At 40.2% G+C, this 10026-nt stretch overlaps 2 protein-coding genes across 6 annotated transcripts; one reads left to right on the top strand and one right to left on the bottom strand.

The window, feature by feature from the left end:
* Nucleotides 1–1477: 1477 nt before the first annotated feature.
* On the bottom strand, nucleotides 1478–2332 carry LOC113359768. Its single transcript, XM_026603369.1, has one exon. The coding sequence runs from the start codon at nucleotides 2330–2332 to the stop codon at nucleotides 1478–1480; it is 855 nt and encodes a 284-aa protein (XP_026459154.1).
* A 1678-nt stretch (nucleotides 2333–4010) lies between these two features.
* Nucleotides 4011–8333, top strand: LOC113281443. Of its 5 annotated transcripts, none has more exons than XR_003326157.1 (7): nucleotides 4011–4173; nucleotides 4343–4417; nucleotides 6252–6796; nucleotides 6878–6967; nucleotides 7043–7143; nucleotides 7238–7518; nucleotides 8109–8333. XR_003326157.1 is itself a non-coding variant. In XM_026530177.1 (5 exons), exons 1-3 carry the CDS (start codon nucleotides 4112–4114, stop codon nucleotides 6487–6489), a joined length of 375 nt encoding a protein of 124 aa, XP_026385962.1. In that variant the 5' UTR covers nucleotides 4011–4111; the 3' UTR covers nucleotides 6490–6796; nucleotides 7238–7518; nucleotides 8109–8333. The 5 variants fall into 5 exon arrangements, 1 of the variants encoding a protein (XP_026385962.1); XR_003326158.1 differs by having other exon boundaries at nucleotides 6886–6967; XR_003326155.1 differs by lacking the exon at nucleotides 6878–6967 and having other exon boundaries at nucleotides 7013–7143.
* Nucleotides 8334–10026: the final 1693 nt, after the last annotated feature.

Genomic DNA, 10026 nt, shown 5'->3' on the forward strand with positions numbered 1-10026 from the left:
TATCCATGCACAGAGCCTAGTGCTTTCTCGGACTATTGGTGCACTTCATTTAAGCCATGCACGGAGCCTAGCCCTTTCTTGGACTATTGGCGCGTCCTTTCGGGTCGTACGCGAGAATTTAACATGACTCAAAATATAATATAAGATAATTGTTTTATTATTTCTCAGCCATCCGACGTACATTAGGTTACTTAAGCATAATAAGTTTTAGGCCATTTACCAATGATAGGAGTATTGATGCGTGATCCATTCATTCGCTTCATATAGTAATATTCGCTCTGCTGCTGCTTCGCTAATCATATAGGGACCTTGCCAATTTGCAGCAAATTTTCCTGCTTTTTCATTGCGCTGGACATGCGGTGCGATTTTTAGCACTACATCATTCACACTGAAGACTCGTTCTTTCACTTTCTGGTTATAATATCTTGCTGTCGTTTGCCTATACTTATCCGCGAAACGTTCAGCCTTGGCTTGTCATTCCTCTAAGGTATCCAAATGAGCGAAACGACTAACCTCATCCGGGGTTGTGAGGCTGGCCATAGCCACGCGTGCGGACGGTATCGCAATTCTGCTGGTGGTATCGCAATTCTGCTGGTAGTATCGCGTCTTCTCCGTACACCAAAGAATAAGGGGAAGCACCAATTGAACTTCTCTTGGAGATGCGATATGCCCAGAGTGCAAGAGGTAGTTGTTCATGCCAGCCCCTGGGATGATCATGCACTGTCCGGCTTAGTATCCTTAACAGTGTTTTGTTGGTTGCTTCGGCCTTCCCGTTCCCCTGGGGGTAATAGACAGTCGAAGTGTGGAACTTGATCCCATATTGGTTCAACAGATCCATGACAGTTTGATTAACAAAAGAAGTACCATTATCCGAGTGTATAATCATAGGTGCACAAAATCGACATATGATGTGTTCTTTGATAAATGCAGCGATCGTGGCACCTGAGTAGTCCCAAAGTGGAATATGTTTAACCCATTTGGTAGAGTATTCAGTCGCGGTGATGATATACTTGTGCCGCCCGGATGAAGTTGGGCGTATCGACCCGATAATATCAAGTCCCCAGCTATGAAAAGGCCATGGGGTGACGACACTATGTAGCAAGGTATGCGGGGCATGGATTAATGATCCATGGCTTTGACACTGCTGACACTTTTTCACATGCTCGGCCGTATCAAACTCCATCGTGGGCCAGTAATACCCACCTTCATGCAACTGTAGGAAGAGTTTTCTCATACCTTGATGCTCGGCATTGTGAGTTGTAGCCATGACTATCTCCGCCTCTTCTTGTGACAGACAGCGTAGTATCTTGTCCCCGAAGCTCTTCCTATAGAGGATGCCTTCACTCATGAAGAATCGTCCGAGTTTCCTTTGAATTTTTAACGCTTCTTGTCTATTTGGCGGTAGGCGTTCGTACTGGATGAAGCCTATGTAAGGTTGTCTCCAGTCTTCTATCTCCGGACTACATATTTCCGTCTGCTATGGGGGTGCTTGACAATCATCACATTTATCCTGGACTACCGCTGCTTGGACTGCCATATTTGGCCAATATACGCCCATCCTCTGTAGCCGTCGGTACAACAGGATTCCTCCTGTTTGTCCGCATGATTCTTCATGGACGCGATTTAGTATTTCCTGCGCCTCTGGCTTTCCTACACATCGTGATAAAGCGCCTCCGGAAGTTCGGAAGTATAATTCTCCCCGGATTACAACAAATTGTTTCAACACTTTAACGGGCAACAACTGATCTTCCGCCTCTCTAGTCAGATCTTCGACGTATGTTGTTCTCCAATCATCCTTTAATTCGAACGATGCATCTTCTTTCCATGTGCTAGGTAGTGCTCTTATTTTTACCACTCTGGTGCCTTCGTCGGCTTCGTTTAACTGTAGCTTGGATGCTAAGGTATCCAATGCGTCTGCATGCTTGTTGGTGGATCTTCCAGTATGCTCGATGATGGTACTTCCTCTCCTCGCTATTAGTTCTTGAGCTTCCGCTCTGTATGGTGCAAAATGTGCCTCTTTTACCTGAAAATCACCCGATATTTGGTTTGTGACCAATTTCGAGTCTCCCTTGACGTCGATTGCCCCTAGATTGAGTTCCTCGGCCATTCGTAACCCAAGAATCAAAGATTCATACTCTGCGACATTGTTGCTACATTCAAAGTCCAGCTTAAAAGCGAATGATAATAATTCTTTCTTGGGCGTCTCAAATACTATCCCTGCTCCTCCATAAGAGCCGTAGGACGATCCGTCGAAAAATATCTTCCAACGTTCTTCCTCCTGGACTTCCGCAACTTCTCCGGGTATTTCATCACTTATTTCTGTCATATCCATACCTGGGAACGCGGCTAGAAGATCTGCAAATGCTTGCCCGCGCACTCCTTTCGACCGCTGGCATTTTAGCTCAAACTCGGATAACTGTAGTAACCAACGGGCCGTTCTGCTGGATAACACTGGTTTTGTCACCAGGTAAGCGATCGGATTAGATTTCGCCACCACTATGGTTTCATGAGCAAGCATATATGATCGTAATTTTTGTGTGGCATAGATAAGCGCTAAACATGCCTGCTCCGCCTTCGAATATCGAAACTCCGCGTCCCTGAACCCTCTACTAATATAGTGAATTGGGCACAGCTGGTCTTTGCCGAGGTCTTGAGCCAACAGTGTTCTGATCGCTACATTGGTAAATGCAGTGTACAAGTATAGAGGCTCGCCTTTGACCAGAGGTCGTAGGTCCAGCGCGCTGATTAAACATTCTTTAAGTTTCTAAAAGGCCTGCTCCTGCTCATCTCCCTACTGGAACTGCTTGTTCTTATTTAGCAGTGGTGTGAATGCACATAATAGTTGTGCCAGCCCTGGGATGAACCTTCGGACATAAGACACTCTATCAATAAAAGTCTGCAACTCTTTTATGCTTGCGGGTGACCTCATAGTAGTTATCGCTTCAACTTTATCCGTATCGATTTGTATCCCTTTGTCGGTAACAACAAACCCCAGAAATTTTCGGAGGTGTGACTCCAAAAGCGCATTTGAGAGGATTCATCTTTAGGTGATACTTTCTACATCTGTTGAAGACATGCCTTAAGTGGCTGAGGTGGTCTTTTCGTGCCCGGGATTTCACCACCACATCATCTATGTAAACTTCCATAATTTGATGCATCATGTCGTGGAAGATAGCCACTATTTCCCGTTGGTAGGTCGCTCCCACGTTTTTCAACCCGAATGGCATTACAGTATAATAGAAATTCCCGTATGGGGTCTGGAAAGCTGTTTTTTGCGCATCTTCCACGGACATCCTAATTTGCTTATATCCGCTAAATCCGTCCATGAAAGAAAACATATCATACATGCATGTGTTATTTACCATTGTATCGATGTTTGGTACCGGGTAATCATCTTTAGGGCATGCCCGGTTTAGATCTCGATAGTCGACACAACACCGGACCTTACCATTCTTCTTTTACACTGGTACGATGTTAGCTAGCCACACGGGGTGTTGGATCAGTTTAATGAAATTGGATTTCAACAGCTTCTCCACCTCTTCCTTGATCGCCAATTCTATATTCTCCAGAAAGTTGCGCCTCCGCTGCTTCACAGGCTGATACTCGGGCGAGACATTGAGGTTGTGCGCGATCAAACTGCTATCAAAACCCGGCATTTTGTCATGAGTAAATGCAAACACATCCCGATACTCACGGAGTAGGTTGACCAGTCGTGACCTTTCACTACAAAATTACTGGGTTTTAGTCACGACCCAATTGCCACGGATTTAAATATCTGTGGCTATATGTTACATTTTGCCACGCTAAACAGGTAACTGTGGCAAATAGGTCTCTCATTTGCCACGACATGATATCAACTTGCCACGCGTCTAGCCTTACACGTTATAAGCCTGCCGGATATCTTCTACTCACGACATAGTGGGTCGTGGGTATAGTGGGCCTCTTGCTTCGGGTCAACAAATACTGCCGTAGCAATTGTTTGCTGTGAAATTCTCTTAAAAACCCAAAGTCGTAACTAGTAAACCTGCAGAATACCACGATTTCCACCTGATGATAACTCCCCAGTTCCTTCAGTTCTTCCCACCTCCCTCAAAATCCTCTTTCTTCGATTATGGATGCTATAAAAACAATCGATACCTTGAAACCGTATACACAGAGAAGATTATACTTCAGGTAAGATGGGATTTGTAAAATTAGATCTTCTTATTTTGATTTTCTGAAACTAGGGTCTTTTAAGTAGTAATTATTTATGTAGGAATCAACCTAATTGCATATCGATTTCAATTATTTTACACTGATCTAGAATTTATCTTCTTTAATTTGGATTATTTTATGATATTAGGTCAGATTTGGAAGAAGGAAGTCATCAATTTCATTATCCTCTGCAGGACATCATCGATTTTATCTGCACAAGCTGGTAAGAAGTTTAATTTCTCGTTCCTTGGTTTCCTGCTGCAATTGTCATCCATTTTTAGTTTCTTTTAGATCAAATTTCGATTTTTGTTTTGAAATTCCAGCTAATGTTCTTGCTTTATAACATCAAATATACTAGGTTTTTAAAATTTCTAATTCAAGTGTAATTGCAAAACCCAGTATGCATGTCTTTCTAGGTTAGTCAAATACTGTTTTTGGTTATTCCCATAGAATGTTGTTTTTTCAGTAAGAGATGTGCATCTGGATGTGTATTAAGTCTCCATTCTAATGAACCCAGTTATTTGAGGGTAGGTTGTTGGCTTAAATATCACGAGTTTATGAAAATTGCTTTTCTGTTTGGTATTCTCACTCTAGAAAGAAAGGAAAAACCATGGACAAGTGCACTATTTGCGGGGCTTCAAGGTGGAAGATAGTGAGACCTAATACTCCTTCTAAGATACTCCGCCACTTCCCATTAAAAGGATTCAGCCTTTGTTTATGTCTTCCAAAACTGCCAAGGACATGAGATGGCATAAAGAACGGCGAACTGATACTTATGATCCAAGTAGTCCAGTGAACCATATTTATGTGTACTTGAGATCCTTGATTGAAGAACTTAAAGAGCTATAGGAAGGAGGAGTTGATACTTAAAGAGATTCTTTTAGATCCAAATTTAGATTTTTGTTTTAAAATTCCAGTTAATCCGAGTCTATGAATCACAAAATACTTTTCATCTTGAATGCATATTTGGTGAAAAAATCTCAGTTTTGGTCGCTAATTGTATAGCACAGTCCCTTTATTTTCCCTTCTTTATTATCTTAGGAGTTAAGGACATTATCAATATGGTTAACTGACCCTTATTTTCTTTTGTCAATGGATTTTTCGTTCTTTTTATGCACATTTTTCTGCTTTATGATCAAATGATTGGATCTTTTAATAACTATGAATGTCTAATCTCCTCAGACCACATGATTGTTTGTGGTTTATAGGTACACATAGTGCTATATAGAAATAGGAATACCAATGGATACTATGTAGGTAAATTACGGTAAAGTTGCATCACCATAAGATTACAGACTCTATTCATAGTTTTGAGTAATTTATATGTCGCTTTTATCTTTTTGTTGCAGTTTGTCATCTGAATATCTACTTGATGTCTGCAATTTGCGAACTCCACATTGTTATTAATAGCTTTATTGTATTCTATTAGTGCTTCCTTCTTTAATTATAACTATTTGCTTGCATCAACTTACCAATGTATGAAAATGTACACCAATTATTGTTAAAGTCTTCTTTTCCTTTTTGGCAATCTTATTGACATCATGCTCAACCTGTGGTAACTGCAAAACAAATTCAAAATTATGTTTTGGGCTGGATTTAAAAATACCAAGGATTTGATTTAAGTCTTTAATGTCTTGGCTATATGCAGGGATATAGAATGCGATATGTAGAACGCATATCGAGCCCCCCACATACATATTTTTGTTGAATATTTTTCTTTTATGTCTTGGCTATGCCATAAGGCATAAGTATGTTCCCAAGAGCTTTTGTGAACTTACCCGACTAAAAAATCTTTTTGTAGAATTACGTGACATACAGTTGTGTCCAGTTTATGCTAGTTGTTTTTCTTTTTTCAGTTTTTCCTAGTTGTTCATTCAAGGTAAATGTTACATGACAATAGAATCTGTTTTGCGATTGTAGTTTTTTGTATTGTGTGGTTCTTTTGAAACTTAAATACAACTTTTCATTAATTTCTTATTATGTGTTTTTTATCCACACGTTGTGTGATCTTTTTGTTTCATTATGATGTGCTTACTTATTGTTTGTGGTTCTTGCAGGAATATAGATGACAACCCACAACCTCCGACAGCAAAGAAAGTAAGAGGAGGGGCTAAGTTGAACTTTCGTACAAAGATGAAAAAGGGCGAGAAAGTACCACTGGAATTTTGGCAGGGTGCACCAGTTGGACCAAACGCAAATAAGATCTCGGCTTATTGTGGAAAGCTGGCACTAAATGGAGAAAACTTCCCTTTTGACATTCATGACTGGTCTGAAATGCCCCATAAGGAAGCTTGAAGAAGCCATTGAAGAGATAAAGGTAAAGAAAATTACTTTAACCAATATATTAAATTATTTAACTGATTGAAGATTGCTGAATTTTAACTGATGAACATTGTGGAATATTTTTCGTTATTCTGATGAGATCAACTTTCGGGTGGAGGAGAAAATCCATGAAAAATGGAAGGCAAACAAACGTAACATGAGGTTGGAACATTTCGATGAGAATAAGAATGATGCACAAAACAGAGCTAGTTGTCCAAACGAAGTTATTGACACTCAGTAGGCAAATATGTTGATATATTGGTGTTCACCTGAATTCAAGGTGAGAATGTTTACAGATTTATCATTTATGAGTTTATATGTTAAACTGTGACTTCTAGCTTCTGAACGTTGAATAACATAGAAAAAAAGCAAGAATGGCAAAGCAAGTAGAAAGCATTTGGTTGTGCCTCATCATGGTGGTACTAAGTCATTCGTGAACCACGCGATAGAGGTAACAACTAATATCAAACGATATTGATAGTTAATGTTTATGTAGATCTTGACAATACTATATATGAACAAATAGAAGAGACAACGCAAAAGAAAGCAAGTCTAGCGGCTGTGTATCGGAAAGCCTATAGAGCCAGAGAAGGGAAAACTTCCAACCCTAAAGCTGAAGCAAATCGCGTATGGCTTTTTAATACGTTAATTTGTATGCTGTTAGAATTAGTAAAATTGTTGCAACTTGTTCTCACTTTAACTTTGCATATTATAATTGCAGGCTCAAATGGAAGCCTTGGAGAGGGAAGATTTAGAAGAGAATGGTTCAGATAATGATGTTTCAATCTTGGAACTCACTTCTTATGGCCAGCTGAAAGGAGACAAGTATTCAAAATCATGGGAGCTGAGAAACCTGGTCGGATTCGTGGTGTTGGTTCGCAAATTAAAGTAACCAAGCTTAGGGGGAATCTTCTTCAAATGTTGTCCAAAACAACGAGGAAAATGCTGCATTAAATTAAGAAACTGAAGGAGGATCAGGTTCATATGCAGAATGAATCTGAGGTAATGTTTTATGTTTATTAGTACAAATGATTGTGCATAGTTGTTTATAAACCTCTAAACATGTTCCCCTTGCTGCAACATATTAGAAAGACGATGGCATAATTGTTAAGTTAGACTCTGGATTAACATCATGGACTATAGTGATATTTGCAGACACATTCTTTATTTTAGCTGTCACGACACACATTAGCATATCGTTATCCAATAGCTTGCCAACCAACTTAATATTTGCGTACACCAGTGGATGATATCATATTGAATTATTAGGAAATTTGGAAATGGGTGTACTGGTTTTGGAATACTCTGAATTTCTTGTTCTTTTTTCTACCATGGATTGATTTATGGGTAACTAGGTGTATGGGCTTAAATGTATTGATAGATATTTGTACTTGTTTGAATCCATAAGTGTACGTGAGAGATTATAGTTGGATGAATGGTTGTTCATATGATTCTGCTGTATCTTCTTAATGGTTTAGACCACATGTTATATTTGAAGGGATAAGAAATTAAGCCTCTATAAATTTTGTATACATGGACATTTTCTTCTGTTATTTGTCATTGATATCAGATTTGATGTCTACATTTTGCAGGTTAATTTCATCGAAAGATATTATGTTTAAGGTGTTGGAAGATATATCATAATTAACTTTGGAAGTAAGAAATCCATATGTGATAATTTAAGTATTTTGTGTTCATTCACTTAAATTTCTCTTGAAACTTTTAGCAGACTCAAAATGGTTTAGTATTAAGTTTTTATTTGTTTTCTTGTATCAGACTCAAAATGGCCAAGTATTAAGTTTTTATTTTCTTTGGAATGTAATCAATCAGACAAACATGTAGTACTTGTGTTTTCTAATGAATAAATTGTCTTTTTGAAATTATTGTAGTGTAAGTAAATATTGTCCTGTTATTTCAGTTTTTAAATAGCTTCAGTGAAATCCAGCTACATAAAATGATCTTGGAGCAAAACCCACGCCTAAAAATTGTGGCTGACACCGTGGCTAATAACCCCACACATGTGCCATCCAACTAATTATTAGCCAGGACGGTAACCGGGGTAAAAGCTCTTAAATTATTAGCCAGGCAAGGAAAAACCGTGGCAACCGTCGTGGCAAATACTTTTAGCCACTGGACTATTTGTTACGAGGAGGCTGGCGTGGCAAATTGTTTTTTCCACGGGTTTTTGATCAACTGCCACGGTTTCTTGGCGTCACAAAAAATCAGTATTTTTGTAGTGTTTCTTCTCCTTCCAGATGCTTGCTAATGCGCACGCAGCGAGGTTCATCTTTCGTGCCAAGGTTTACTTCTTCTAATCCATCGAGGGTCGGATCGGGTCTTGTCTTTTCTTCAGGTAAGCCTTCTATTATTCCTGCAAATCTTCAATCACTGCGGTTGCTTCCATCATTTCTTCGTCCGCCGATGACATGGCGTAGTCATGTTGTCGATTGGAAGCTTCCTCGGCTAATTGCTGTAAACGGTAAACATGTCCGCCCTCTGGACGTGAGAAGCGTTTAAATTGACTATTATTTGTTTCGACTACAACCCTCTTAGTCCCCACGACAGGTCCCATCCGAGATGGAATAAAGACCGATTTAGCCTTTCCTTTCATTTGTACCTCAGGATGGAACTCTTTCCACTTAGGGAGGGTGGTGAAATGCTCCGAATGCTCCCTTGGTCCGTGACTGGTTGCGTGAAGAAAACTGCGTCTGCCATGTAAGCTTCCTCAGGACCAAACGGATTACTTGTGCCGGGATCCGGAATTGTTTTCCTCCAATATTAGTCTTTACACACTGGTGATATGTAGATGCTACTACCTTGTGGTTCAGAATCCATCCTCGCCCTAGTAAGACATGAAACGTGGTATCATCCTCAAGCACGTAAAAAGGGGTGAGTGCTCTGATAGGCCCGATCTTCATCATCAAATGTACTATTCCCATTGTCATCTGAGTCTAACCTCCAAATCCTCTCACGGTCGTTGCGCGCATTTTGATCGACGTTCTTGATACTCCTAAAGATTCCAATGTGTGTAGGGAGATCATATTGAGGGAAAATCCGCCGTCTATGAAAGCTCGCTTGAGGGATTGCTTGTTAATATGTGCCGTGAGGTACAAGGGTCGGAGGTGTTCTCCTGGATAGCATATATCTTCATCAATGAAAGTAATAGCTTCCTTAGGCGTCGGATTGTACACCTTTCCAGATGCAATTGCTGTGATGGCTTTGGATGCCTCGCGGACTTGATCCTCACTGAAACCAAGGGAATTGAAGAATTGATGGGCCAAAATGGTTTGGGCGAATTTTCTAGCGACTCCATTTGTGTCTGAAAATATGGTTGTCTCGGACGCCTCACATGCTTCCTCCTCCGCGTCTTCCCATGGTCTCCAGGTTTCTCCTTCTGCGGGTTCATGGGAGATCATCATAACTTGGTGCTGAGGGAGCGGGTCCTTTTGGATGCTTTGTTTTCCTACTTCTAGCTCGCCTTTGGCTCGTTTTCTCTGTACTATGTAGCGC

The sequence above is a fragment of the Papaver somniferum genome, chromosome 1, assembly GCF_003573695.1.
Source record: "Papaver somniferum cultivar HN1 chromosome 1, ASM357369v1, whole genome shotgun sequence".
NCBI lineage: Eukaryota > Viridiplantae > Streptophyta > Magnoliopsida > Ranunculales > Papaveraceae > Papaver > Papaver somniferum.

Excerpts from the sequence above, each read along its gene's own strand:
- LOC113359768 (XM_026603369.1), bottom strand. The coding sequence starts at position 2,332 with ATGGATATGACAGAAATAAGTGATGAAATACCCGGAGAAGTTGCGGAA.
- LOC113281443 (XM_026530177.1), top strand. The coding sequence starts at position 4,112 with ATGGATGCTATAAAAACAATCGATACCTTGAAACCGTATACACAGAGA. Across the intron at positions 4,174-4,342 it reads CAGAGAAGATTATACTTCAG|GTCAGATTTGGAAGAAGGAA; the intron begins GTAAGATGGGAT and ends TTATGATATTAG. Across the intron at positions 4,418-6,251 it reads GATTTTATCTGCACAAGCTG|GAATATAGATGACAACCCAC; the intron begins GTAAGAAGTTTA and ends TGGTTCTTGCAG.